Source organism: Nelumbo nucifera, chromosome 7, assembly GCF_055504915.1.
Source record: "Nelumbo nucifera cultivar China Antique chromosome 7, China Antique-T2T, whole genome shotgun sequence".
Classification (NCBI taxonomy): Eukaryota; Viridiplantae; Streptophyta; class Magnoliopsida; order Proteales; family Nelumbonaceae; genus Nelumbo; species Nelumbo nucifera.
In genome coordinates this window covers 49792624-49817831 of record NC_142655.1, presented here as the reverse complement: position 1 = coordinate 49817831, position 25208 = coordinate 49792624, and the positions used below count along the sequence as shown (strand labels likewise).

At 38.2% G+C, this 25208-nt stretch overlaps 1 protein-coding gene across 3 annotated transcripts in view; it reads left to right on the top strand.

Annotated features, from left to right (window-relative positions):
- Positions 1-25208, top strand: part of LOC104608113 (neuroblastoma-amplified sequence protein) — a 67339-nt gene that overhangs the window by 15074 nt on the left and 27057 nt on the right. For 2 of the 3 annotated variants that reach the window (XM_010273996.3, XM_010273998.3), the window contains 5 exons: positions 7602-7800; positions 7990-8201; positions 8400-9375; positions 10036-10997; positions 20621-20709. In XM_010273996.3, the coding sequence (XP_010272298.1) occupies positions 7602-7800; positions 7990-8201; positions 8400-9375; positions 10036-10997; positions 20621-20709 (2438 nt within the window). The remainder of the gene's footprint in view (positions 1-7601; positions 7801-7989; positions 8202-8399; positions 9376-10035; positions 10998-20620; positions 20710-25208) is intronic. The other variant, XM_010273997.3, reaches the window with a different exon arrangement.

Here is a 25208-nt window from a genome sequence, read left to right as displayed (position 1 = left end):
ACCTTTTCTGGTTGTTTCAAAGGTTCGACTGAAAGTTTTTTCCTCCTGAACTGTTCTTGATACATTAAAAGAATAGTTTGTTGCTTACTTTAATAGGTGTGGTTGAGAAATCCCCTCCTTTCCTAGCCATTAATTGTGTGCTTGGCTTGTTTCTTGACTTTTGATTGGTTCTAGGTTCAAGATTCTAGTTTCTTGACTGTCGCCAATTCTAGGGCTGCAGTTAGTTTCAGCCTTGCACTCTCAACCCTGCACTCTAAGTTGTACTTGGAAGGTTACCTTTTTTGGGTAGATTGAAGACTTAGAAGGATAAAGTAGGTTCGTCTGATAGTAAATTTTGGGTGTAATTACCCAGTCTCAGTGATACAAACGGCATTTGTTAATCTTTTCTTAACAAAGAATGGAGTTTAAGAGACAAGGGGAAAATTGTTTAGGGGCTAGTGGTGTTGGTAGCATACCTGAGAACAGTTTTCAGATTACCACTATAAAATTTGATGGGTCAACCTACCTAGAGTGGGCCCAATCAGCCATGATGGCTATTGGGAGTAGAGGAAAGCTAAGTTATTTACTGAGAGATGTCAACGAACCAGCCAAAGAGGACCAAACATATACCAAATGGGTTCAGGAGAACTATTTGGTTATGACATGGCTGTGTAACTCCATGCAGCCACATATCAACCGAAATTATTTATGAGCAAAAACAACTAAAGAAATTTGGGATATCATGAAAGAAACATACTCCCAACCCCTCAATGTTGCTAGGGCCTATGAGCTAAAATGTAAGGTGAATAACCTTAAGCAAGGAGAGAAGCCAGTCTCGGTTTATTTTTCCACCTTGAAATCCTTGTGGCATGTGATTGATCACTTAGAAACAATTGAGTGGGAAAGCCAGAAGGATGCACAGACCTACAGAAAGCAGGTTGAAACCAATAGGGTATTTGAGTTTCTAGCTGATCTGAATTCTGAGTATGACATTCTGAGACAACAGCTTCTAACAAGAGACAGTGTAACCCTATCACAAGCTTACTCTCTAGTGCACAGTGAAGAAAGTAGAAGGAAAGTTATGTTACAACATTCACCACTTGAATCAGCCTTGGCAGCAACTAAACCCAAGTTTGGGGGGGATAAGGAGAGAGATATGAAGAAGGAAGACAAGAAGGACCGAATATGTGAACATTGCAAGAAACCTAAGCATACCAAAGAAACCTGTAGGAAGCTACATCCTCATCTAGTTCCTGCAAAACTCAAGAACAAAAAGGAGAATGCTAATACAACTGTTACTATTGATTTTGCAACCTCATCAGGCACAAGAGCAACACTACTAGGCACTCTAACTGCTGTTCGAGCTGCCTTGACCTAGTTGGAAAAGGAGGTTGGTAATTCAACATCATCATCTCAGCCAGTCACAACATCAGTTCCTCCCACCTCAGCATTTGCTCATTCAGGTACATGGGCCTCAGCTTATCATGCTTCAGTTCCGGGTAACACTGAACATTGTTGGGTAACAGACTCAGGTGCATCTGATCATATGACTGATTTGCCTTCATTATTTACTACCTATCACTTCATTATTTACTACCTAACAACGAAATTGAGTCTCTTAAGAAACTTTTGCATCAAGAATTTGAGGTAAAGGACCTGGGAGAGCTACGATATTTCTTGGGTATTGAGGTAGCTCAGTCCAAGCATGGAATCTTTGTTTCCCAAAGGAAGTATGTCCTTGATTTGTTAGAAGAAACAGGGAAGTTGGGTGTTAAGCCAGCTGATACATCTATTGAATAGAATCACAAGATTAGTGCAGAAGGTGGAGAGCCTCTTGAAAATAGAGCTATGTTCCAAAGCTTTGTTGGTAAACTACTCTATCTTTGTCTTACACAACCAGACATCAGCTATGCAGTCAGTGTTGTTAGTCAGTATATGCACTCTCCCAAAACTACCCACCTACTTGCTGTTGAGAGGATATTGGCATATTTAAAGAGGTGTACTATTTAAGGATAATAATCAATGAAGATAGAAGTTTACATAGATGCAGATTGGGCCGGTTGTGTTGATGATAGAAGGTCTACCTCTGGATATTGTGCCTTTGTAAGAGGTAACCTTGTTTCTTGGAGGAGTAAGAAACAAAATGTTGTTTCTTGTTCTAGTGCTGAATGGTCCATGGCAAATGGTGTGGCTGAAATACTATGGTTGAAATCACTGTTTTGATGTATTGGGTATTACCTATGAGAAACCTCTAATGTTGTACTGTGATAATCAGGTTGCTATTAATATAGCTCATAACCCGATACAACATGACAAAACCAAGCAAATTGAAGTCGATCGATATTTTATTAGGGAAAGGGTTGCATCTCAAGAAGTATGTTTTCCATATATCAGCTCCAACATGCAACTTGCTGATCTTCTCACCAGGGCAGTTTCAAAGAAGTTAGAAGCAGATCTATGCAAGTTGGGAATGACAAACATCTATTTCCAACTTGAGGGGGAGTGTAGAAACCACTGATGTGGTCCCCACCTCTTTCTATTTGTACTCGTATACAACTACTAGTTATTTAAGTGTTAGTCCACAATTAGTTGTTAGTTTTTTATTAGGACTTTAATTGTTGTCTTTTATTAGGATTTTAATTTTGCCATGTAAGCAGTCTTATCCTTACTTCAAAATTAATATAAATAGAAAGAGGGGGGGGGGGCAGCAGATTAAGCATCATCTTCTTTTCTGAAATCCTTCCTTTCAAAATCTTCTTCTCTTCTTTTCTCTTTCTCCTCCCATCCTCTTAATTTCCTGTTGATTATACACCACAACTTGGGCTGTTAGTAGTCTCATACGACTACAATTGGATACACAGTCCAGAAAGTCTGGATGCAGCTGCCTAAAGGAGATGTATAGATCTCTCTCAAAGCTTCTTGAATCTCAATAAAAATTTCAGAATATGATGAAGAGGGTTGGGCGACACTTCCTTTCAAATCTTACTGCAAATTGATGTCATATGAGAGAGATCCAATGAAATCTCTTTTACTAGATGTGCAAAACATAGAGAAATGGTCCCTAGAGTGATCAAAACAGTCCAGAACCAATCGACAATGATAATAGCTCTCAAACTGATTTAGGAAAGAAGAGAAATGGATCAGAGAGCAGCCTGCTTTGATACCATGCCAGTTCGTGAGGAGATGAAAGAGCTAGAAGAGAAACACAAGTCCATATCTGTTAGGGTTGATCAATCTGATCGAACCAACCTAGAAAATATGTATTTATATTAACCTCAAGTGAATGGACAAGATTGCCCTTATAGAGAAAATAAAAGATCTGTATACACGCCTATTGCAGTACAAGAAAGAATAATAAAATACAGTAGAATTACAAAACTACCATTTATTTTCTCTACAGAAAGACCACTCTGAGGCTCATGAGATGCATGGTTGGCTAAGTTGAACTTCTTCTGGTTTAGCTTTTTGCTCTGCTGTTGTGCTGATTTCTTGCTTAGTTCTTGTTTCCACTTTGGCTTCCCATGCAATTCCCAACATGTCTTATGGGTGTGCCTGGATTTTTGGCAATGCATACACGACAGTTTATCTTCATCATGTACCTTTTTTTTTTTATTTTCCCCCTTTCTTGCTGAGCTGGTGTTACTTCTTACAGCTAAATCCATGGTCTCCCCCTCAGAATGATTCATAGTAGACCTCCTACTTTCCTCAGACTGAATCAATGAATACACCTCTTGGACAGAAGGAAGATCATTGCTGCCCAAAATCTGTACCCAAATGGGTTCATACATGGGGTTAAGGCCTAGTAGAAAAGCAAACACCTGTTGTTGGGAGATCAGCTGTTTATATGCTTTGGCATCTTTCTCACTCTCCCATTCAATGCTTTGGTAGTAATCCAACTCTTTCCAGACTGATGGTTGATGTGAGGGCAGAATAGTAAGCTGATAAAACTCTCCCCCTGCTTACATGTTGAAGATTCTGCTTGTAATTGATAAATCCTTGCATAGTGTCTGTTTTGAATATGTTGCTTTGGCTTGTTCCCATATTTCTTTTGCTGTCTCAGCCCACATGAAGTTTTGCTTGACAGATGGTAGCATTGATGTCAAGAGCCATGACATAATTATGCAGTTCTCTTGGTCCCACTTATCATATTCAGCAGTACTAGCCTTAGGTTCCTTTATTTTTCCATTGACATATCCTACCTTACCCCTGGTTGTAATATACAGCTGCATCTCCTTGGACCAACCCAAATAATTTCTTCTGTCCAAGGGGGTAATAGTCATTGGAAAATTCAAGGACTCATGACCACTGTTCATCCCACCCTGATTAGAGGTGGTTTATGTACCAAAAAAACAGATTAGAGGTGGTTCCTGAGGTTTCAAAATCTTCAGAATTCATGAATAGAGTCTATGTAGACAACACTCTTCTTCTGCAGTTCACACGCACACAGACTCACAGCCCTCACTTCTTTGTGTTAACACAAAGAACTGCTAAAACAGAATACAGCTCCTGCTGTCACACACTCTCACAGATCTGATAGACCTCTTCCAAGGCTAAGCCACAAAAAGAAAAGGTACCATTCATGCAGTACTGCTGCACCCTGTCAGCCGAACCAGGTAACTTGTGACCTACCTATACAGGTTCCTTATACATACAGATTTCTGGGTTTTCAGACCCACAAAGAGGGGTTAACTCCCCTTATACCTTTCAGTCAAGCAAAAAACTTAACCTGTTCTTGGTAGCAGTACCAAGAACCAAGAAAAAGAAAAAGGGTTAGCTTCTGTCCCTGTTCAGTCCGTGAGGTTCTGAAGTTTCCAACTCAAGTAGAAATAAAAAATGAATAACAGAATGACCACCGACCTCTTAAGAAGCTTCAGTCAATCATCTACTGATTTCTGGAATCTGTATTACTCAGTTGCAGCCAAGAAATAGAAGAAGAAGAAGATGCAGCTGAAGTGTTCTCAGATGCAGGTCGTACTTATCTCTTCCATTCTCAGTCCAAGGAACAAGTGGAAGGGCTTCGATCAGGAAGAGGAAATTTACAGAGCACTGTCCTGCTCTGATACTATATTTTCTGTCGATTAGAGGAAAGAGAGAAGAGAGGAGGATAAAGGAGAGAAGAAGAGAAGAATTGAGAGAGCCAAAAAAGTTGTGCTGGCGGTGCCGGTGCCAGACTTTATATTTATAGATTAGGGCGACCATACAATATAAAAAGAGAAGAAAAGACCAAAGTGCCCCTTGTGGCACATAGCTAATATTACATCAAAATTCTCTCTTTTTAACTTTGCATTTAATTGTACTCTCATTGACCATTACATTGTTATCAGCAAATAAACATGCCATGGGATCTCCTATTTTAAAATTTTTAGCTTGTCTATGACTAGCAAAGAGGACCTTGCGGCCCAAGCATAAAAGGAGCCCAAATAAAGTATACAAATGTACAAGAAACTCTCTTAATGGAAAAGGAACTGCAAAAAAAAAAGGTAACTGGAAAATAACAGGACATACACAAAAAGATTTGCCCCATTAACCCTTTGACCTCCTGAACAGCCTACAGACCAACACACAATCCGGCACCCAACTTCTGTACTTCAAAGTTTCCTCTCCTTATAAAGACTGTTTCCTGCCCTTGCTGTTCCTTCCTCCTCCTCCTCCTCCCTTTCCACTTCTTACCACTCTCCTTGTAGCTAGCTGTACTTCTGGAGTTAGAGCCTTGACCTCCTCTCTCTTTTTTTCTTTGATCTCTATCCCTAATCATCTCTAGCTCTTCCCAGCTAACACTTTCAGTGTCACTAATGTTGCTGCCACCTTTTCTGGCCCTGTTTGTCTCCTCATATTGAGGATTTCTTTTTTTTTTTTTTTTGATAAATAGCATATTGAGGATGTTCTTCTTCTACCTTTCCTTTTTCAAATGGCTGAACTCCTGCCCTCCAATGAAGAAAAGCTTTGTTGCTTTACAAACTTAAATCTCTGGATCCACCACTTGTTCCAAAGGAATTTCTTATTAACCTTGTAAAATTTACCCATCAAGATATCAGATCCTTCTCTTTCATTCTCTAAAGACACACTAGAGGCTTTTGACACACCTCCATTGGAGACATCATTATGCCTGGAGTGGCAGTATCACCCTCCAATCCTCTGTCAAATCTAAATGGATATGTTTTATAAGCTCAATGAGAAGTTTGAGGTGACTTATAATGTGTATCACCAGCAACTTTTTTACTTATCAAGGTCACCTGCAGCACCTTCAAATCCAATGCTAAATTTTGGTCTAAGTTCGTTTATGATTCATATAATTAAAAACATATGGGATTAAGTACAAACAGATGACCATATTGTCATCCCCAAGACACAAAACCAATATTACAGAGAGGCCGAATATAGATGCTGCTTTGCAGCCCCTTGTTTGGATAAAGTATCTGCTAGTGCGCTCCTCCTAATCCACCTGAAATCAGCATTTATATCCTTTGCTAATCTTTCCACTTCCCTTAAGATATATCTGAGGTTCCATGGAATATGTCTGTTACATCTTGCCCAAGACATAACTACTTTTGAATCCCCTTCCACTTTCACCTGTTGAAAACCCAATTTCTTTGCCAACCAGAGACCCTGCAGTAAAGCCAGTAACTCTGCCTTTATTGAGTTTGTAATGCCAACTGGCCCTGATATATAGCCAAAATCTTACATTCTGCAGTCCTGATTGCTCAACTTATTCCTCTAATGCTTTTACTCTTAAGATTTTCAAATCAGAATCCATAGTCTTATTCACCAAATATAGACTTCAATTGGTCTTAGGCATCCTCAAGAGGGACCAAAGCCCTTGCCACTCTTGTAGGCCTTGGTCCAATCATCACATCCCTCAAAGTCAGACCACTATTATTTAAAGGTCTCCCCTGACTTGGCTGATCCAGTCCTAACCTGAAAGCTGAAATCTTCATGTAAGCTGACCTGACTGGTGGAATTGTCCTCCTTGGATTTGAAATCTTAAAAGGTCTCCCCACAGTTCTAATTGCATGCAAGAATTTGGGTAGCAGCTAGAATATAGGACAAAAATATATGGGAGAAGGATAAGAATATAGGCTGGAATCGAGTTCCAAATGCTGCCTTGCTTCTTAGGCACCTATCCTGGAGACACCTTGATAATCATGCCACACATGCACAATCTCTTCTTGAAGGGTTCAGATCTACAACCTTTTGTATGTTAAATAAGGCTAAGTGTAAGAACCATGTAAGAACTTTATGAATTTCATAATCTCTTTAGGTATGTGTTCAATGTGCATGTGTAACAACCATAACTGTGAATTTCCTAATCTGTTGAGTGTGCATGATGTGTAGTAAGTATTCCTCTTGGAAATTTACTTTCTAAAAGAATCAATAATCAGCTATTTCTAGTGTGCTGATTATTTGCATTTGGCTAATGTCATTTTCCCTTCTCACTGAATCTGAGCTAAGCGGTTGAGCACTGAGGAATTTAAAGATAATGATGTATTCAAATTGGATAGTGTTCAAATACTCGGTGTTAAATAAAGTATATATAAATGACATGGGTTGGCTGTTTGAAGTTGCTATTTGTTGATTGTATTTTACTGCATGGCATTTATTCTGTGCATGACGTGTTGGACCAGTTGACAAAGTTGCTGCATTCAGACATGGAGCTTGGTCAGAATCTCATGACGTTCTTGGAGTTATTGATGAAATGAATGTGCTCTATTTTATCAAATCAAATGGAGAAGAGATAACAAGGGTAACAAAAGGGCAGCTAAAAGCACCTGTACCAATTATTGGCCTTTTTGCAGAGAATGATCCTGGTGCTAAGAGTTCCTTGTAAGTATTAGCATTTACATCAGCAGCCCCTACCCCATTCCCTAATAAAGACTAGGGTGTCAGTTTGGAAATTTTGCTTATGAGAATAGAGACATCTCACAGGTGATTTCTCAGACGTTCATACATTTCATGATGATTTTATAAGGTTTTAAGACATTTTTCCTTTCATGTGGTTGGAATTGTCTATAGGTGTAGATTCAATATTCTCACATCAGATGGTGCCCTTCACCCCATCGAGGTTAGTCGGCAGCCAAATGTATCTGTTTCTTCAATTGCAACTTCAAATAATCATTCAACTCTAAAGAAACACTTCCCTCAAGACATTTCATGTGTGGATTTCCATCCAGAACTTTCTTTGCTAGTTATAGTTGGTACCACTGAGAATTACAGAGGAAATTCTGGTAAGATTCTGTGTACAGATTTAATTTAATTTTGTGATTGATTCTTTTATCCAAGTTATTTTTGTAGGTCGTATTCGCAATAGTCCTCCAAGATTCTATTGTTGATAGTTATCACATTGTTAGCAACTAGGGTTGGGCATGTAGTTGACAAGGTAATGCTTCTGACAAGCTCTTTCTTTCTTTTCCTTTTCTTTTTAGGATCCTATTATCTTTCTCTGTGGCGAAGAACCATGAACTTAGATCTAGAGCTACTGTTCTGTAGTTCGCATTTTGAAGGCTTCTTTTCTGCACCAAAAGGTTTTGTGGGTCATTTGACAACTCCAAAAGTGCTAATGTCACCCAAAGGCAATTATGTTGCTGTCTTAGACTTGAAAGGTGGTCTGGACATTTTTAACCTGGACCATCAGTACCGCTCTCTCTCAGTTATTGATTTAGGTGAGAAAAGCTATTCAGAACAGACCAATGTTCCAAATGCAAGAAACAGATGCTTTACTGATGTCATAGATTTCACCTGGTGGTCTAATCATATTGTTATTCTTGCGAAGAGGAATGGTGCTCTAACCATGATTGACATCCCTGGTGGAATAAAACTTCTGGAGAATGATCCAGTGTTTTCTATGCCTGTTTTAGAAAGAGCCCAGCAAAGTCATGGTCATGTTTTTATTTTAGATAGTATCCCATCTAATAAGAAATATTCACAGGTTCAGGAGGAAAATGAAAGTCATGGCAGGTTTGATCAGTTAGATATTTTTAAATTTTCCTGGAGCTTGATGTCATTGTCAGAGAAATCTGTTTCAGAAATGTATAATATATTACTTAGTAGACAAGAATATCAGGCTGCCATGAACTTTGCTAATCGTCATGGGCTTGACAAAGATGAAATATTCAAATCACAGTGGCTGCAATCTGAATGTGGAAGAAATGAAATTAATATGTTCCTGTCAAATATCAAGGATCAAGGATTTGTGCTTTCAGAATGTCTGGATAAAGTTGGGGTAAGTGAAGATGCTGTCAAAGCTTTGCTTGCATATGGGCTTCACATCACAGACCAATACAGGTTTTCTGAACTAGAAGACGATGAATGCAGCCAGATTTGGGATTTCCGTATGGTTAGGCTTCAGTTATTGCAATTTAGAGACAGGCTAGAGACATTTATTGGGATAAATATGGGCAGGTATATAACCTCTATTGAAGGTACTTTTTACATGGATCAAGAATTGAACTTGTAAGCTATTTTATTTAGGTACATATAATAGTCAGCAGGTGTTTTATAGTTTTCAATTCTTTTGGTCTTCATAGGCACCTCATTTGTAACTTTGTATAATAGCAAAACTGAGATGTACAGTTTTTAAAAGAATCTGTACCTAATCAACTTTCATAAATCTCTGAAGTGTATTAGCTTTTTCACCAAAACTAGCCGTTTCCCGTTGAAATCCATATCAACTTAGTATTGATTTTATTGATAAAAAAAAACTTAGTATTGATTTCACTTAAGAGTCATATAAAATGTTTATGGAATCTGTGTTCTTCATTCTTATACTGCTAATCACAACTCCCAAGCCTTTGCTGTAGTATGCCAATTCCTCTTGCTTAATTTAATCAAAGATCAAAATTATTGGTCTTCCTTTAATTTGGTAATCTTTTTCACTAGATTGTGGCTCTAACAAATCTGGAAAAATTAACTATAGTGCCTATTACATTCTTCATATAATGTGATAAATGCAGGTGAAATATTTACTGATAATACCTGCATATGGTTTAACTATACATCTATGATTCCATACCATGCTAGGTTAACTGCAAACTATCTGCTCACTAGGAAAGTTTGGTGCAGGTTTTCTGTACAGGAATATAGCAAATTTCGGACAGTGCTTCTTAATGAAGTTGCTATAAATCTTGCTGAGAATGGTAAAATTGGAGCCTTAAACCTGCTTTTCAAGCGTCATCCATATTCATTGGCTCCTTATTTGTTGGACATTCTAGCTGCCATTCCTGAAACAGTTCCTGTTCAGACGTATGCACAGCTTCTTCCAGGGAGATCTCCTACAACTGTTTCTCTGAGGGAAAAAGATTGGGTTGAATGTGAAAAAACAGTAAGTTACATTAAAAAATTTACCAAGGATCAAGGAAGTGCCGCCAAGATTAGAACTGAGCCCATTGTTAAGCAATGCTTTGGATTTGTTTGGCCTTCAGTAGATGAGCTTCATATGTGGTACAAGAAAAGATCTAGAGATATTGATAGTTCTAGTGGGCAGCTTGAAAATTGCCTCTGTATGGTGGAATTTGCTTGTCACAAGGGTATCGTGGAGTTGCAGCAGTTCCATGATGACGTGTCATACTTGCACAATCTTATTTATACTAATGGAAGTGATGAAGAAATAAATATCACCATGAATCTTGCCACATGGGAGCAGTTGCCTGACTATGAAAAGTTCAAGATGATGCTTAAGGGAGTCAAAGATGATAAAATTGTGGAAAGATTACGTGAGAAAGCTATTCTATTTATGAAGCATAGATCTCCTGCAAAGGTTTCAGCATCTGAAGGTCAAATCATAGATGATCAGAAGCATAGTGACTCGTTCCTGGTTAGATGGCTCATAGATGCTGCTTCAGAGAATAAATTAGATATATGCTTCATGGTCATCGAAGAAGGTTGTGGAGACTTTCAGACAAGTAGCTTTTTTAGGGATGAAGTTGAAGCTGTAGAGTGTACCTTGAAGTGCATATATGTGTGCACTCTTACAGACAAGTGGAATGCAATGGACTCCATTTTATCAAAGCTTCCACAGATAAGAGGTAAAATGCTTTACATAAACTTTTCCTCAAAGAGTCTATGCATAAGATGAAAAATCATCATGTTCAGGTTGAGGTTAGAAAATTGTCATGTAACAGCTCTTGTTCTGTTCCCTACGGAATTTGGGGTCTTCTTTTGTATCTTTGTCCGTTACTCATTGACAAAATACTGTTGACCATACTCCATTATAAAAGAAATCATAACTTGGAATTGAGTCCTATGGTTACAAAGCATGGGGATATGTTGGTCTCTCTTGCAATAGAAGGAAATGTATACTAAAGGTCTCAGTTCTTGGACACACCTAGGCCAAAGAATTTTGAAATTTAACAAAGATTATGGAATTATAAGAAATCCTCATTCTCCCCTATTTAGATCATTAACGTCTTCATGCAAAATGTCCATTTATTTCCTAATACTTTCATGGCATATTTCCATTTCCTTGAGTAACCTAAATGAAATATTACTAGAATGATATATTCACCAAAGAAAACTACCAGAGCTCTGTGGAATGCATGAGATAGTATTATAAGATAGATTGGCAACAATATTGTAGATACGTGGAATATCAGTATTATTTGCCTACATAATGAAATTGATGACCACTTTGAGCTAGGTTGATATTCTTGTTTGATGTGATGCTAAATCTTAGTTTTTATTTGTGTAACTGATTATTTGGTTAATTTGTTGGAATCAATTGCACTTTCTGTGAGTTTAAGTTTTCCTTTAACTTAATGTAGTTTAAACTCTTAAAAGCTATAAGACAACTTTGTAGCATATTATTTCGTTTATTAACCCTGGTTTGTTGGTTTTGTTTGCTGCCATGTCTAGCATTTTTACAATATTTCCATATGATATTTACTACATGCTTCCTACATTTGGATTTACTGATATTTCCACTGACATCAATATTTTAAATCATGTCTTCATGTTGACAGCTGCTGGGCACCATGGCACATAGCTTTAGCTCACTTTGTTCTACTCACTCAAGTTGTCTTGCAAATTCCAAACCTAATTTGATAGGTCATTGAGTTTTATTTGGTTATGTAGATACTGCCAACAGACTCTGAAAATCCGATATCCAATCCGACATTCGATCAGATTATACAGATTATATTACATTTGGAGTGTTAAAACCTGCATCTGATTAATAATTGGATTGGATGTGAATTTGATCCCATCTGGTCTTATAAGTATTCAAGTCTGATTATATGCAATATAATAATGCATATATATAGATGTTATGTATACTATTTTATATTTTTATATTTGCAGAAAATATATTTTTTATATATGTATAAGTTAAAAACTGTTAGAGTTGACAGTACAGGGGTATTTTGGTCTTTTGGTTTATCTAGTTAAAAGTGAAAGGTCTGCTTTATTCAAGTTTAAGTTATGTGTCCCATCACTTGTATGGGACAATACTGTCTTTTTGTAACTCAACTTATTCACTATAAATACAAAGTGGGCCGGTTAGAGTGGGTGACTTTTCCTCTACTGCCGAACCCTTCAAACCTGAACTGAATAAGATTATTTACGTGGTATCAGAGCAATAAGAAATCAGTTCCTTTTCTTTTCTCATCGCCCTTCGTTTTTTTTTTCTGAGTTTGCCGCCAGCCATATCAGTTTTTTTTAATATCTTCTAGACAGATTGGCAGTTTGACAAGGGGCTTAAAAGGAGTGGTCGTTTTTTGTTTTGGGAGGTAATTATGCCTCTGGTTGCTGTGGTGGTGTACTAGATTCCCTCTATTCTATGATACGAAGAGGGCTGGTTGTGGATAGGTCTGAACATAAATATCTTTCACCCAGTAGAGGACTGCAGATGCTTTCTTTTGTACTAGATTTCCTTTATGTGGTGGAGTGAATCGGTAGGTATGCATAAAAGCCTCTTTTCGTTCTGTTTATAACTGGATATGTGAGTTGAAGGTAGGGTTTTTTGAATGCTGAATTCGTGACAGCAGTAGCGTGGTCATAATTATATTCTGTTGAGTAGTGTGTGGTGTGGTGCTGAATATCGAAGGTGAATACTTTGTCTATAATAGTGATTCCGTTGTGAAGTAAGGTGAATTAGTTAAGATGGCATCAACCGGAGATGGGAGTGACAATAAAACAGGTGTTGTGATTTCTCTAGGTTACCTAAATGTTCAAATGACATCTATTAAGTCGAATGGTGAGAACTATGTGCTGTGGGCCAAATCTGTGGAGGTGTTTTTAAAAGCCAAGAAAAAGGTAAAACATGTGAGAGAGGAGAAACCCTCCTCTGATTCTCTAGGGTTCAGTGGTTGGGAATAGGAGGATGCACAAATCATGACCTGGTTGTGGAATAGCATGGAACCTAAAATTAGTGTGAATTTTATTTTCCCAGATACAACTAAAGAAATTGGGGACCATGCTAAGAAACTTTACTCCGACCAAGATAATACTACTAGGGTATATCAGTTGTACCAAGAATACTTTAATCTGAAGCAAGGTAACCAAAGCTTGGAGGAATACTATGCAAGCATGAGAAATATCCGAAATGATCTTAATGTATATCTTTCTATGACACCAAATGTTCAAGTTCAGCAGCAACAACGAGAGCAACTTGATGTGACAAGATTCCTAGTGGGTTTGAAGGCTGAATATGAACTTATCCGAGCACAAATACTGGGGGGGGGGGTCTGCTCTTCCGTCGAAGAAGTGTTTGCCTGTCTTCGGAGGATATCTATTGAGTTTACAGAGTCTTCTTCTCTCTCGGACAGATTTGGTTTTGTGGTGATTAGAGGGGGAGGTTGTGGAAATAGAGGTGGTGGAAGTGCTGGCCGTGGGTTTCCAAGAAACCGAGGTGGTCCTATGTTTAATTGTTCTGGTGGCCGCAATGGAGGTTGAGAGTTAGGGGGAGGTCGTGGTAGAGGAAGAAGTAATGCACTTAGAAAATGCACATACTGTGGATTAGAGGGGCACACTGTTAATTTCTGCTATGATTTACATGGCCCACCCAACACTTGGGCTAACCATGCTGTGACTAGTGGTAGTGGTATAGTTAGTGAAAATCAGCACATTGATCACATCTCTTCTAATCCAGTCTTCCATGAGAGAACAAAGCATATTGAAGTCGATTGCCACTTTGTAAGAGAAAAAGTGATTAGTGGGGTGATAATTACATCTCATGTGAGCTCAGGAAACTAGTAGATAGATCTCTTTACAAAGGGACTATCTTGGGGCAGAGTAGATTACATATGTGACAAGCTGGGACTATAAGACATAAACTCTCCAGCTTGAGGGGAAGTGTTAGAGTCGACAGTACAAGGGGTATTTTGGTTTATCTAGTTAAAAATGAAAGGTCTGCTTTATTCAAGTTTAAGTTATGTGTCCCATCACTTGTAAGGGACAGTACTATCTTTTTGTAACTCAACATATTCACTATAAATACAAAGTGGGTTGGCAAGAGTGGGTGACTTTTCTTCTACTGCTGAACCCTTCTTTTCTTCCTTCTCTTCTCTTCTTCTTCTTCTTCTTCTTCTTCTTCTTCTTCTTCTTCTCATACTTCAAACCTGAACTGAATAAGATTATTTACAAAAACAATTAAATTTTTATTTTTCTTTATTTTATTGAGGATAAAGAAAAGCCAGATTACGTTCAAATCCAATCCAAGTTTGATATTTTGGGTTTTGGATCGGATTTGGGTATAGAAATTTATTAATTGGATCAGATTCGGATGTAGATGAATCTGATCCGATTTCAATTCTAGCTAATAGGGGAAACCGTGGTGGTCAATTACTAGGTAAACTTAGCTAGTGCATGGGCACTTGGTGCTCCCATTATTGTACTGAAAGAATCATTTAGTGCAAGGAGATTATGTATACTTGGAAAAAGATACACAAAAATTAAGTAGTTGTGGCACTTCCCCTTGGAGAATGATAGATTGTGGCATAAAGTGGTTTCTAGTATTCATGGACTTTCTAGGAATGGTTGGGATGTCGGTATTCTGCAAAGAGCCAACCAAGCTACACCTTGGAAAGCAGTGCATGGTATTCTTCTTCAATTTCTTGAGCACATCAGGTATGGCTTGGCTTCTGGCAATAGGTGTAGATTCTGGAAAGATGTGTGGGCTGGGGATCTGCCTTTGAAAGTTGTCTTCTCTTTTTTGGGTCTTCTTCCTCTGGGAGGGTTGGAACTTGGGGTTTGTGAGAAACCTGAGAGAGACCGAAATCCTTTTAGTGTGTAACCTTTTGAATATCTTGGATAACCTGGTTTTTGATGAGTCTGGGGACGACAGACGAATGTGGGATCTCAGCCCCTCTGGGTCATCTACTTGTAAATCCTTTTTCTCTTCACTAGTGGCCCCTACTCCATCCCATTCCTTACCTCTAAAAGAAGTTTGGTGTGCTCCATATCCCCCCAAAAGTCAGTGCTTTATGTTGGGAAGTTTATCATGAGAGCATCAATACAGGTGATTTGTTGCAAAAGAAAAGACCAAATTGGTGTGTCTCCCAATTGGTGCATTTTGTGTAAGTTGAATGAGGAGAGTGCTTTCCATCTCTTAATTTCCTGTCCTTTTGCTTGTTATATTTAAGAATGGTTCTGCTCTCTCTTTGGTTGTAGGTGATCCCATCTGTTAGTTTGGAAAGTCTCTATACCCATCCTTCAATTCTTAGATGTGTTACCTCCGAACAAAATGCTTTAATTTTGGATCATATTGTTCTTTTCCAAATAGCTTGCACTAGAAATGCCCTAAGAGAAGGGAAGAAGGATACAACTTGAAAGAAAGCGGCTCATGTGAAGGTATCCAATCAATTAGGAGTACAAACTATACTATTAGGGATAGAGAGGTCAAGGAAAGCAACCTCCTAAAACTACAAGAGACTATAGTAAGATGCAATTCAAATTGTTTGAACTCTCTCTCATCTAGTCCAAGATCCCAAGAATTTCCTGCCACGTAAATTGAAGCACACTTTCCTGTTATTTATCAAAAAAAAAAAAAAAAAACTGAAGCACACTAGGAGAGGGTGTTAATTTTGTTCAAAGAGAGCAAAAATAGTTGGGTATTGTTTTTTCATAGGCAACTTAAATTTCATCAACTTATATGACAATTTAAAGGTACAATAGACTGGAAACCCCAGTGATCCAAATCGTTTTTCAACAGTCATTTACAATTCAACCCAAAAGAATTGTTCATTGTGATTCAAATTGTTTGAACTCTCTCTCATCTAGTCCAAGATCCCAAGAATTTCCTGCCACGTAAATTGAAGCACACTTTCCTGTTATTTATCAAAAAAAAAACTGAAGCACACTAGGAGAGGGTGTTATTTTTGTTCAAAGAGAGCAAAAATAGTTGGGTATTGTTTTTTCATAGGCAACTTAAATTTCATCAACTTATTTGACAATTTAAAGGTACAATAGACTGGAAACCTCAGTGATCCAAATCGTTTTTCAACAGTCATTTACAATTCAACCCAAAAGAATTGTTCATTGTGATCCCCTTGCTTGGCTAAATAATCTACCATTGCATTTTCTGTCCTATTCCATTTGAATGTAGCTCCCACATCCTTGGTTAATGATTGATTCTATTTCCCTTATGCTTTTGTCTCTAAATCCAAGCTTCTGGGTTGTTGCTGCTTAACCAGGAGATTACTACTTTGGAATCAATCCCCTTCGACCTCCAACTCTGAATTCCAAGTTTCTTGGCTATCCTCAAAGTAGGTTTAGAATGTTGTGAAGCGTCAGAAGTGTTGACTGACATATGTCAATGTCGAGACCCATTAAAAAATTATATTATGTTGGTTGAAATTTCTAATATTTCAGTCAAATGTTGACCAAGTCTTTCCAAACAAAAGAAAGTATATATTATCCTTATATTTTAAATGACATGTTGAAATTTTCAAGTACAGACAAAATCTTATTTCATGTCAAAAACAAAGAAAGAGAGATACAATGATAGAGTAAATGAAAAAAAGTAAAAAGGACAAGCTCAAAACAAAGAAAGGAAGCAAAAACAAGAAGGGTTTCCTATTTCCATACTTGAAAGACTGAAAGTGTGAAACTGTAACTTTAGGGTTCAAATCAGGTAACTCTACCATCATTGGAGCGTTGAAACACTTAATTGGAGGCAAAGACAAGATGCCAAGCCTCTGAAACTTGAATCTTCAAGATCTCATCTCTATTCATCTTGATTCAGGTATGTAGTACCTACTGATCCTCTTCCTGTAGGTGGGGTAAGGCTTGGTTGGGGAGTGGTCTCTTTGAAAGACAGAGAAAGGCTGGTGAGTAGAGGAATAGGCTTCTGGGGTTAGGGATGCTGAGGCGAGGGAGCAGAGAAAGAGTGTGTTTGAGTGCTGGGGGCCAAATGCTGAGGATTGAATGAATTTCAATACGAAGAGGACCTCTATTTATGGGGGAGATTTTGAGATCCAAAAAGTTAGGAGATAAGGGTATTTGCAACGTATCAGGAAAGGGAATATTAGATCCGCTGTCAATTATTAAATGTGCTACTGGGGTTTCGCCATGTGTCTTATGAGGATCTTCTCGAGGATTGGCTTTCCTTTTCCTCAAGACTCCTCATTACTCATGTGTGCTACTATCTTTTGCGTGGTTTAACTTAATTAACGTGGCATTGGTGACATCACCACTTGGCGGGCGCCGCTTTGTTGACTCCATGTGGCGTTTTGCCACGTCTTTTTGCTGTCGTAGGTTCCACGTGCCTCCGGGCTTATGTGGGCCTCGCCATGGGCTCGGTCTGGGTTTCTCTTGATCCGTGTCGCGAGCAGGCTTGTAAGCCACTGGTTTATTGCACGCTTTGGTAGGCATAGGTTCATCGCACGTTCGAGTAGGCTTGAGGCCCTTGGATGGGTTCGATCATGGTTTTCTTTGGTTCGGGCACCGAGTAAGCCAGGTGGACCGCGGGTTTATCGTGGTTTTGCGATATGCGTTGTGAGTTCATCGTAGGATTGATGGTGTGTTGCGGGTTCATCACAACATGGGGATTGACTGTGGGTTGTTCGCACGCAACTTTGCGGTGTTAATCTTGATGTTTGATGTTGTCTGAGGGTCTGAGCAAACACTATGTACCTACACTTCCAATATGAAAAATAAGGAAAGAAAAAGAGAGCTGTGTTATTAGCGGCCGTACAAGGTATTCAGATTGTAGACCAATTAGGAGTTCAGAATCTGGTAATTGAAGGAGACTCCAAAGTTGTTGTGGGATGGTTGACACCTCCAGGCTCAGTTATATGGCAATATAGGGACCTGTTGAGGAAAGTTAATTGGCTCTCAAGGAGTATGACTATTACCTCTCTTTGGGTGGGCAGAACAGCTAACACCTTAGCGGATGGGTTAGCTAAGCAAGGTGCCTCAAGGGAACAATTATTTTGGGCAGCACTGTAATTTTTTGTTTTAGCTTGATGTAATACTTTGTTAGGAGAGGTAATAGCTCGTGCCTCTCCAAGGGTAGCCTGTAATGATTTAACCTCTTGATCTGTCATTAATAAAATCATTTTCATTTATCAAAAGAAAAGAGAAAGAATGAAAGAAAAGGAGGAACAAATAAAGATTTGTTCTTCTATTTTGTTCAATTGATCTAATGTACACTTTTTGCTCTTCAAGTTTTAGAGTTGAGTGTTCGAATGGAATCCTTATATTCAAACGAAACATTGAAATGAACAGTATTTTTTATTTTAACTTGTAAATTATATGTTATAAATTGTAAAGGTGCTGCTATCATGTGATGGTTCATGAAAAGCCCATAGACCATCACAACAAAAAACCCTTAAAATGGAATCTTAATAGAGTAATAAAACATGTTACAATACATGAAGGTCTACAGTAATAATTTAAACCCTCATTAAAATAACCAATCAAATATTAATATAAATTATATAATACAGTAATATAGTACATTACTATATTATATTACTATACTACAAATATTAATATATATTTTTATAAAATTATGGTATATTAATATAAGTTGCTAGTAATTTAAACATAATATATGAAATATTATAAAGGAAATAAAAAAATAAAAGAAAAGGAATAAGCCAATTACTTATTAGAATAAAAAACATGCATATATAATGTTTCTTCATAGAACTAAAAGTATTAATACATAGTATATTAATATATATTAAAATATTCATAAATGGTATATAAATATAAGTTACTTATATAATCACTAGTAAGTTAGTTATATAGTCTGTAGGACGACTTCTTTTTATCATTTTGTTATCAAGCTTAGTTTTTTGGCTTTGAGTAATGGTCTCTGACTTGTTGGGGGTTGTATAGTCTCTGACTTGGTGGTTTCCAATCTGTCATTGCCTTATCTTTCACTCTAGAAAAGTTAGCCACTTCTCCCCAAGCTTTCACTATCTCATTCATTGAGAGTTCTCTGAGAATCTCTACTGTTTTCACCCAATTTGCAACCATTTTCTTTATATTGTCCACTATTTCTTCTATAGACTTGCTCCTTTCCTTGAACTAAGGTGCTGAAGGAGGCACATGAAAAAAGACCAGTAGGAGAAGCTGACCAAATTCTACTATCCACAACATGACTGTCCAAAAAAACAGACTCAAGTTTAGTCAATAGGTCAAGTAGGAAGTCATACTCATTTTCTCTAAGACCTCTTCTAAACTCAAAGTATCAATTCAATCTAGAAATCAAGGCTTACCAAAAATTAGAGATTTGTTCCTTCTTATAGTTGGGTGTTGTTATGGGCTCGGGCGTATGTTATGGGCCCGGGCGTAGGATCTCGTCACGGGTCGGTCCACGGGGAGAACCTCTAGCTTCCCCTTGCCCCTCCCTTTGCGTGCAGACCCTATCGTGGTGACCTAAGGGGTGATTTGTCCAAGAGATCACCCTAACTCTCCTTAACTCTTCTCTTGACTGAAATTTTGGATGCCTTTATTCAATAATAGTGGCTCCTTAAATAGGAGATTACAAGAGTCTTGCTCTTAGGGAGACTCCTTGCTGAATAGGGAGACCTCCAACTCTATCCTGATAAGATAAGACTGATAAGATAAGATAAGTCTCTCTTAATCCTAATCTAATAAGATAAGTCTCTCTTAATCCTAATCTAATAAGATAAGATAATCTAATCTACTAACTTAATAAGATAAGATAAGAATAACAAGATAGTCTAATCTAATCTGCTGAATGGATAAGACTGTTGCTGCCGAATTGGATAGGATGAGAACACCAGATCATTGCTGCTGCTGCTCCCAATACGCGTCCACATCAGGTGTTTATTTTTTCAAAGGAAAATACCTTGCGTTTCAAAATATTGATCCCAAAAATGCCCAAAATAATGGATTTATGATTATTTTTTGGTTGAAGGTAGGAGTAACATTATGTGTGTCATACTACTTACACTAAAATGTAGGCACATATTTATATTTATATTTTAAGAAAATAACTTCTAGGTCATTTATCAATAAAAAAAAGAAAATAACTTCTAGGTATAGCACAAATACACTTAAAAATTACAGCAAGTCTAATAGCAGTTATCCAAATAGTTTTTCTCGCCTAGGTAGAATTACTTAGCCTTGCTCAGAGTGCATTCAACTGTTGCTGCTTGTCTGAATTAGATAAGATAGTAATGATCATTGTATCTCCTAGTCAAGCATTATAATATGATGGAATATATGTGAATGGCAGCTACAGATACACATACTGAGAGCCTTGAAAGAAGGATTAAACTTGCAAAAGGTCATGTCGAAACTGGGAGACTTTTGGCATATTACCAGGCTAGTATATTCTTTCTATCTTGATCAGTTATTTGGGCATTTTACTTTTTCAAGTACATAAGCTGGAAAAATCCTTTCAACATTGTTCTGTTGTTTTCACTACCTTAGAATGATGCTCGTTTCATTGCCATTACAAGGCTTTCAAAAATTTCAAGCACTTTTAGACAATGGTACCCTGATATATTGGTAAGGGCATTTGTTTCTGAACTTAAAAACATGCTTTCAAATATATAGTTTAGATTTGAGATACATATTTATTCTTCATTATTATCAATAACAGAGACACACTTAGGGATGCTAAGGGTTTAATCAAGGAGTTGGGAGCAAGTATCAAGTGGATACCTCGATCTGCAAACAACCTAGATGATGGGTTGGCAAAACAAGGGGCAGCAAGGGATCAGATGTTTTGGGTGTAAGTCTCCCAAGAGGAGCTTGTAATTGATAATAGTGGTAGTTAGCTGAGGTTAGCTACCTATTTTATAATTTGCTACATATGTACAAACTTTTTCTTCAGATTGAAGAATATCTTTTAACAGTTAGTATTGAAAAGGAAAAAAAGTATTGAGAAATAAAGTACAAGATTTGACTCCATGATGGGAGAACTGAGATAAAGAGACGCTGTTTCATCCAAATCTAAATCCCAAAGCCTATACTGTAAGAGTAGTTCAAAATCTAGTCTTTTCTCTAGCTTTAGGATTAGATGATGTCTACACTCATTAGAATGAGATGTTCACTGTTAAGGGTAGAGTTCTAGCTTCCCTAATAATATGAAGAAAACCCAAGGCTTTGTCTCCTTGTGTCCAGCCAATTAATGCTTGAGCAACCCCCTCCAGTTCTAGTTTATGGCAGCCCAAATTAGACATCAATCTCAAACCCTGAAGAAGTCATTATATTTCAGCAAGAATAGAGTGCCTTGTAAGTTTGATATAGAGTATATCAAAGAAAAGAGTGCCTTGTAAGAATAGAGTGTCAGCCATCCCATTTGCTGTCCTTTTGACCCACTTTTTTTTTTTTTGATCAATAACACACTTCATTAATTTCATTAAAACTTTTCAATGATAATTACAAAGAGGAAGGCAAACTTTCTTATCTTCCAGATATACCATGAGCCCCAAAAGTAGGAAAAAAGAAAGAGAGATAAGGAGAAACGGAAAAATAATTACAACTGTGCCCAGAACATTGACTCCCTCTCCACCCCTTGTTTAGCTAACCCATCAGCAAAAGAATTAGCTGATCTTTTAACCCAACTAATCTTAACCTCCATTTCCCGAGCCAACCATTTAAATTTCCTCCTCATATTACTGTAATTCCATAAGCCACTGTAGTCTTTATTTAGCCATCCAACCACCACCTCCGAGTCCCCTTCAATTACAAGTTTTCTGATATTCATCTCCCTGGCCTTCTGAATTCCTTCCATAACCGCATGGATCTTGGCTCGGAGAGAGTCACCCACTCCAATTGGGCCTGAGAACATGGCAGAAACAACCCCATTCTCATCCTTGAAGACACTCCCAATCCCTGATTGTCCAAGATTCCCTCTGCAGCTCCCTTCAAAGTTTAGTTTTATGAAACCCGCAGGGGGGGGGAGTCCAAGACACATTCATCACTGTTTTGGTCTGGGTGCTGCTAGCAATCTCACCCCAATTCCTCAACATGTCATCCACTGTGTAGTCTGTGAATAGCTCTAATGATTTCATCCACTGTACCACCCTTATAAGGATCAAAGCCCTCAACTCCTCAGTGCTTTTCTCTACTTCCAAGAAAATCCTAGCATTTCTTCTTCCCATAAGGACCAACAAACTGCAACCCTTAGTCCTCTCCACATAATCCTGCCCCTTTTCATGTGCCTCCTGAAAAAAGGAGAAAACAGATTTTGCATGTTTGATGGAGGGTTCCTACTTAAAAACACACGCTTAATGTTTTTTTTTTTAGTTTTTTTTTTTTCAAAATATGATTTTTAAAGACACCTTTTAATGGTTTTTTTTGAAGTAAACCAGGGTCCTGAAACACCTATAAATAGGTGCATCGAGACCAAAAGATACGATACGATACACCTGATACGGGGCGTATCGTATCAATACTTTGAACCTGGTTCTAGCTACTCCCAAATAGGGAAAGGGCCCGCTCCCAAATAGACTTTGCATATTGGCAAGACACTAGTAGGTGAAAACCGGTCTCCCCATTAGCTTTACAGAGAACACACTAGTGAGGGGACAAACAAGTATTGGGTCTCTTCTTTTGGAGCAGATCACTAGTGTTGAATCTTTCTACAAAGGCTTCCCAGCAAAAACTACCAACCCTAGGAGGGATTGGTCTACACCAAACCTCATGAACAGGAAAAGGGAGGGTTACAGGACTGGTGGATTGGCTTAAGATTTTGAAAAAAGAGGCACAGGAGAAAGAACCAGTGGGGGTAGGAGTCCAAATTCTAGAGTCCCCTTAGTAGGGTCTAAGAAAACATTGTCAAGAAGTTGAAGAAGACTCGAGACACAATCAAGGTCCGAGTCTCTCACAGCCCTTCTCAAGCCCAAATTCCACCCAAACCCATAAGTGGAAGAGGAGGGGGATATGAAGGATGAAACTGGCTCATTTTTAAGGTTGGAGAGTGCATACAAAGAAGGAAACTGGTCCTTTAAAGGAGCATCCCCCACCCAAGTTTGTTCCCAGAATTTTATAGCATTACTTGAGTTCAAGTCATACCTGATAAAAGGGGAGAAAACTGGTAACTATTCATGAATGGATTTCCAAGGTGAAACACATGTAGTCATAGCTCGGATTCCAGCATCCCATCCATTTATCTCCAACCTGTGTATGCTGACCACTATCTTGGCCCATAACTTATCCTTCTCTAGTGGGAATATCCAAAACCATTTTCCCGGAAGAGCCAAATTCCTGTTTCTAATGTTCCCGAGCCCCAAACCACCACTATTATTACTGCTAGTCACCACCTCCCAGGCTACTCTATGATTCCTTTTCTCCTCTCCCGGCTCCCAAAGGAAGTCTCTCATCATATTTTCCAGTCTATTGGCAACCTTTACCGGGATCTTGAACACTGAAAGGAAATAAATAGGTAAATTTGCTAGAGTAGCCTTATTCAGTGTTATCTTCCCACCCATAGAAAGGTAATTCCTTTTCCAAGAAATGTTTCTTTTCAAAACTTTCCACCACCGGATTCCATAAATTCTCTCTCTTTGGGCTGTCGCCCAACGGTAACCCCAAATAATTCAAAGGCCACTCTGAGACTTCACACCCAAGCACTTCTGCAGTCTCCCTGACCTCACCTTCCTCCATATTCACACCAATTACACAACTTTTCTCAAAGTTCACCTTTAAATTTGACATTTGTTCAAAGAGTTGTATCACCAATTTCAAATTCCTTATATACCTCATATTTCCCCCTTCACATAACAGAATTGTGTCATCTGCAAACTATAGATGGGTGAGGGGGGCATCCTCCCTTTAACTTTCCAACCTCTAATAAGGGCCCTAGAATCTGCTCTGTAAATCAGTTTCCCCAGAACATCAACAATCAGTGTGAACAGGAAGGGAGACAAAGGGTCTCCTTGTCTTACATCCCTAATGGCTGGGAAGAAGTCAACCACTATCCCATTCACTAGTACCGAGTAATGGCAATTACGAACACACCCCATAATCCATTTGCACCATCTAGCCCCAAATCCAAATTTGGTCATAACTTTCCTCAAAAATTCCCATTCCACCAAATCATAGGCTTTTTCCATATTTAATTTACAGACCACTCCTTTCTTCCTCTCTTTCCTAAAATGCTCCACACTCTCATTAGCAATTAGAATTTGATCTATTATTTGTCTTCCACTCACAAAAGCTCCTTGATTTGGTGAGATGATAGTTGGCAATACTTCCTTCAACCTTAAGGACAACACCTTTTCAAGGATCTTATACAAGCTATTCACCAAGCTGATTGGCCTGAAATCCTTTGGATGCAATCCATCTTTCTTTTTTGGGACCAAGGCTAGAAAGGTGGAATTCACACCCGGGTTAACCACTCCTCTGCTGTGAAATTCCTCAAAAACCAACAAAAGGTCATCTTTCACCGTATCCCAACAGTCTTGGTAGAAAGCCATTGTGAAACCATCCGGTCTTGGAGCTTTTGTTCTATCCATAGAGAAAACAACCATCTTAATCTCTTCCAAATCAAACATTCTCTCCAACATTCTTTTGTTATCATCTCCTATATCTGGCCAATCCAATCCTTCTAACCATACCCCCTACTTACAGGCCTTTTTAGAATTGATTTGAAATGTCTCACAAAGGCTCTTGCAATCTCATCTTGTTGTGTTAACTCAACTCCATCTACCTCCAATTTGGAGACAGTTTCTCCTTCTCCTCCCATTTGCCAAAGAATGAAAGAATCTGGTATTTCTATCTCCCTCTTGTAGCCATTTACATCTAGATTTTTGCCTTGAGCTAATTTCCTCCTTATGTAGGCAGTCCTCAAGTTGGCTTCTCAACCCTCTTCT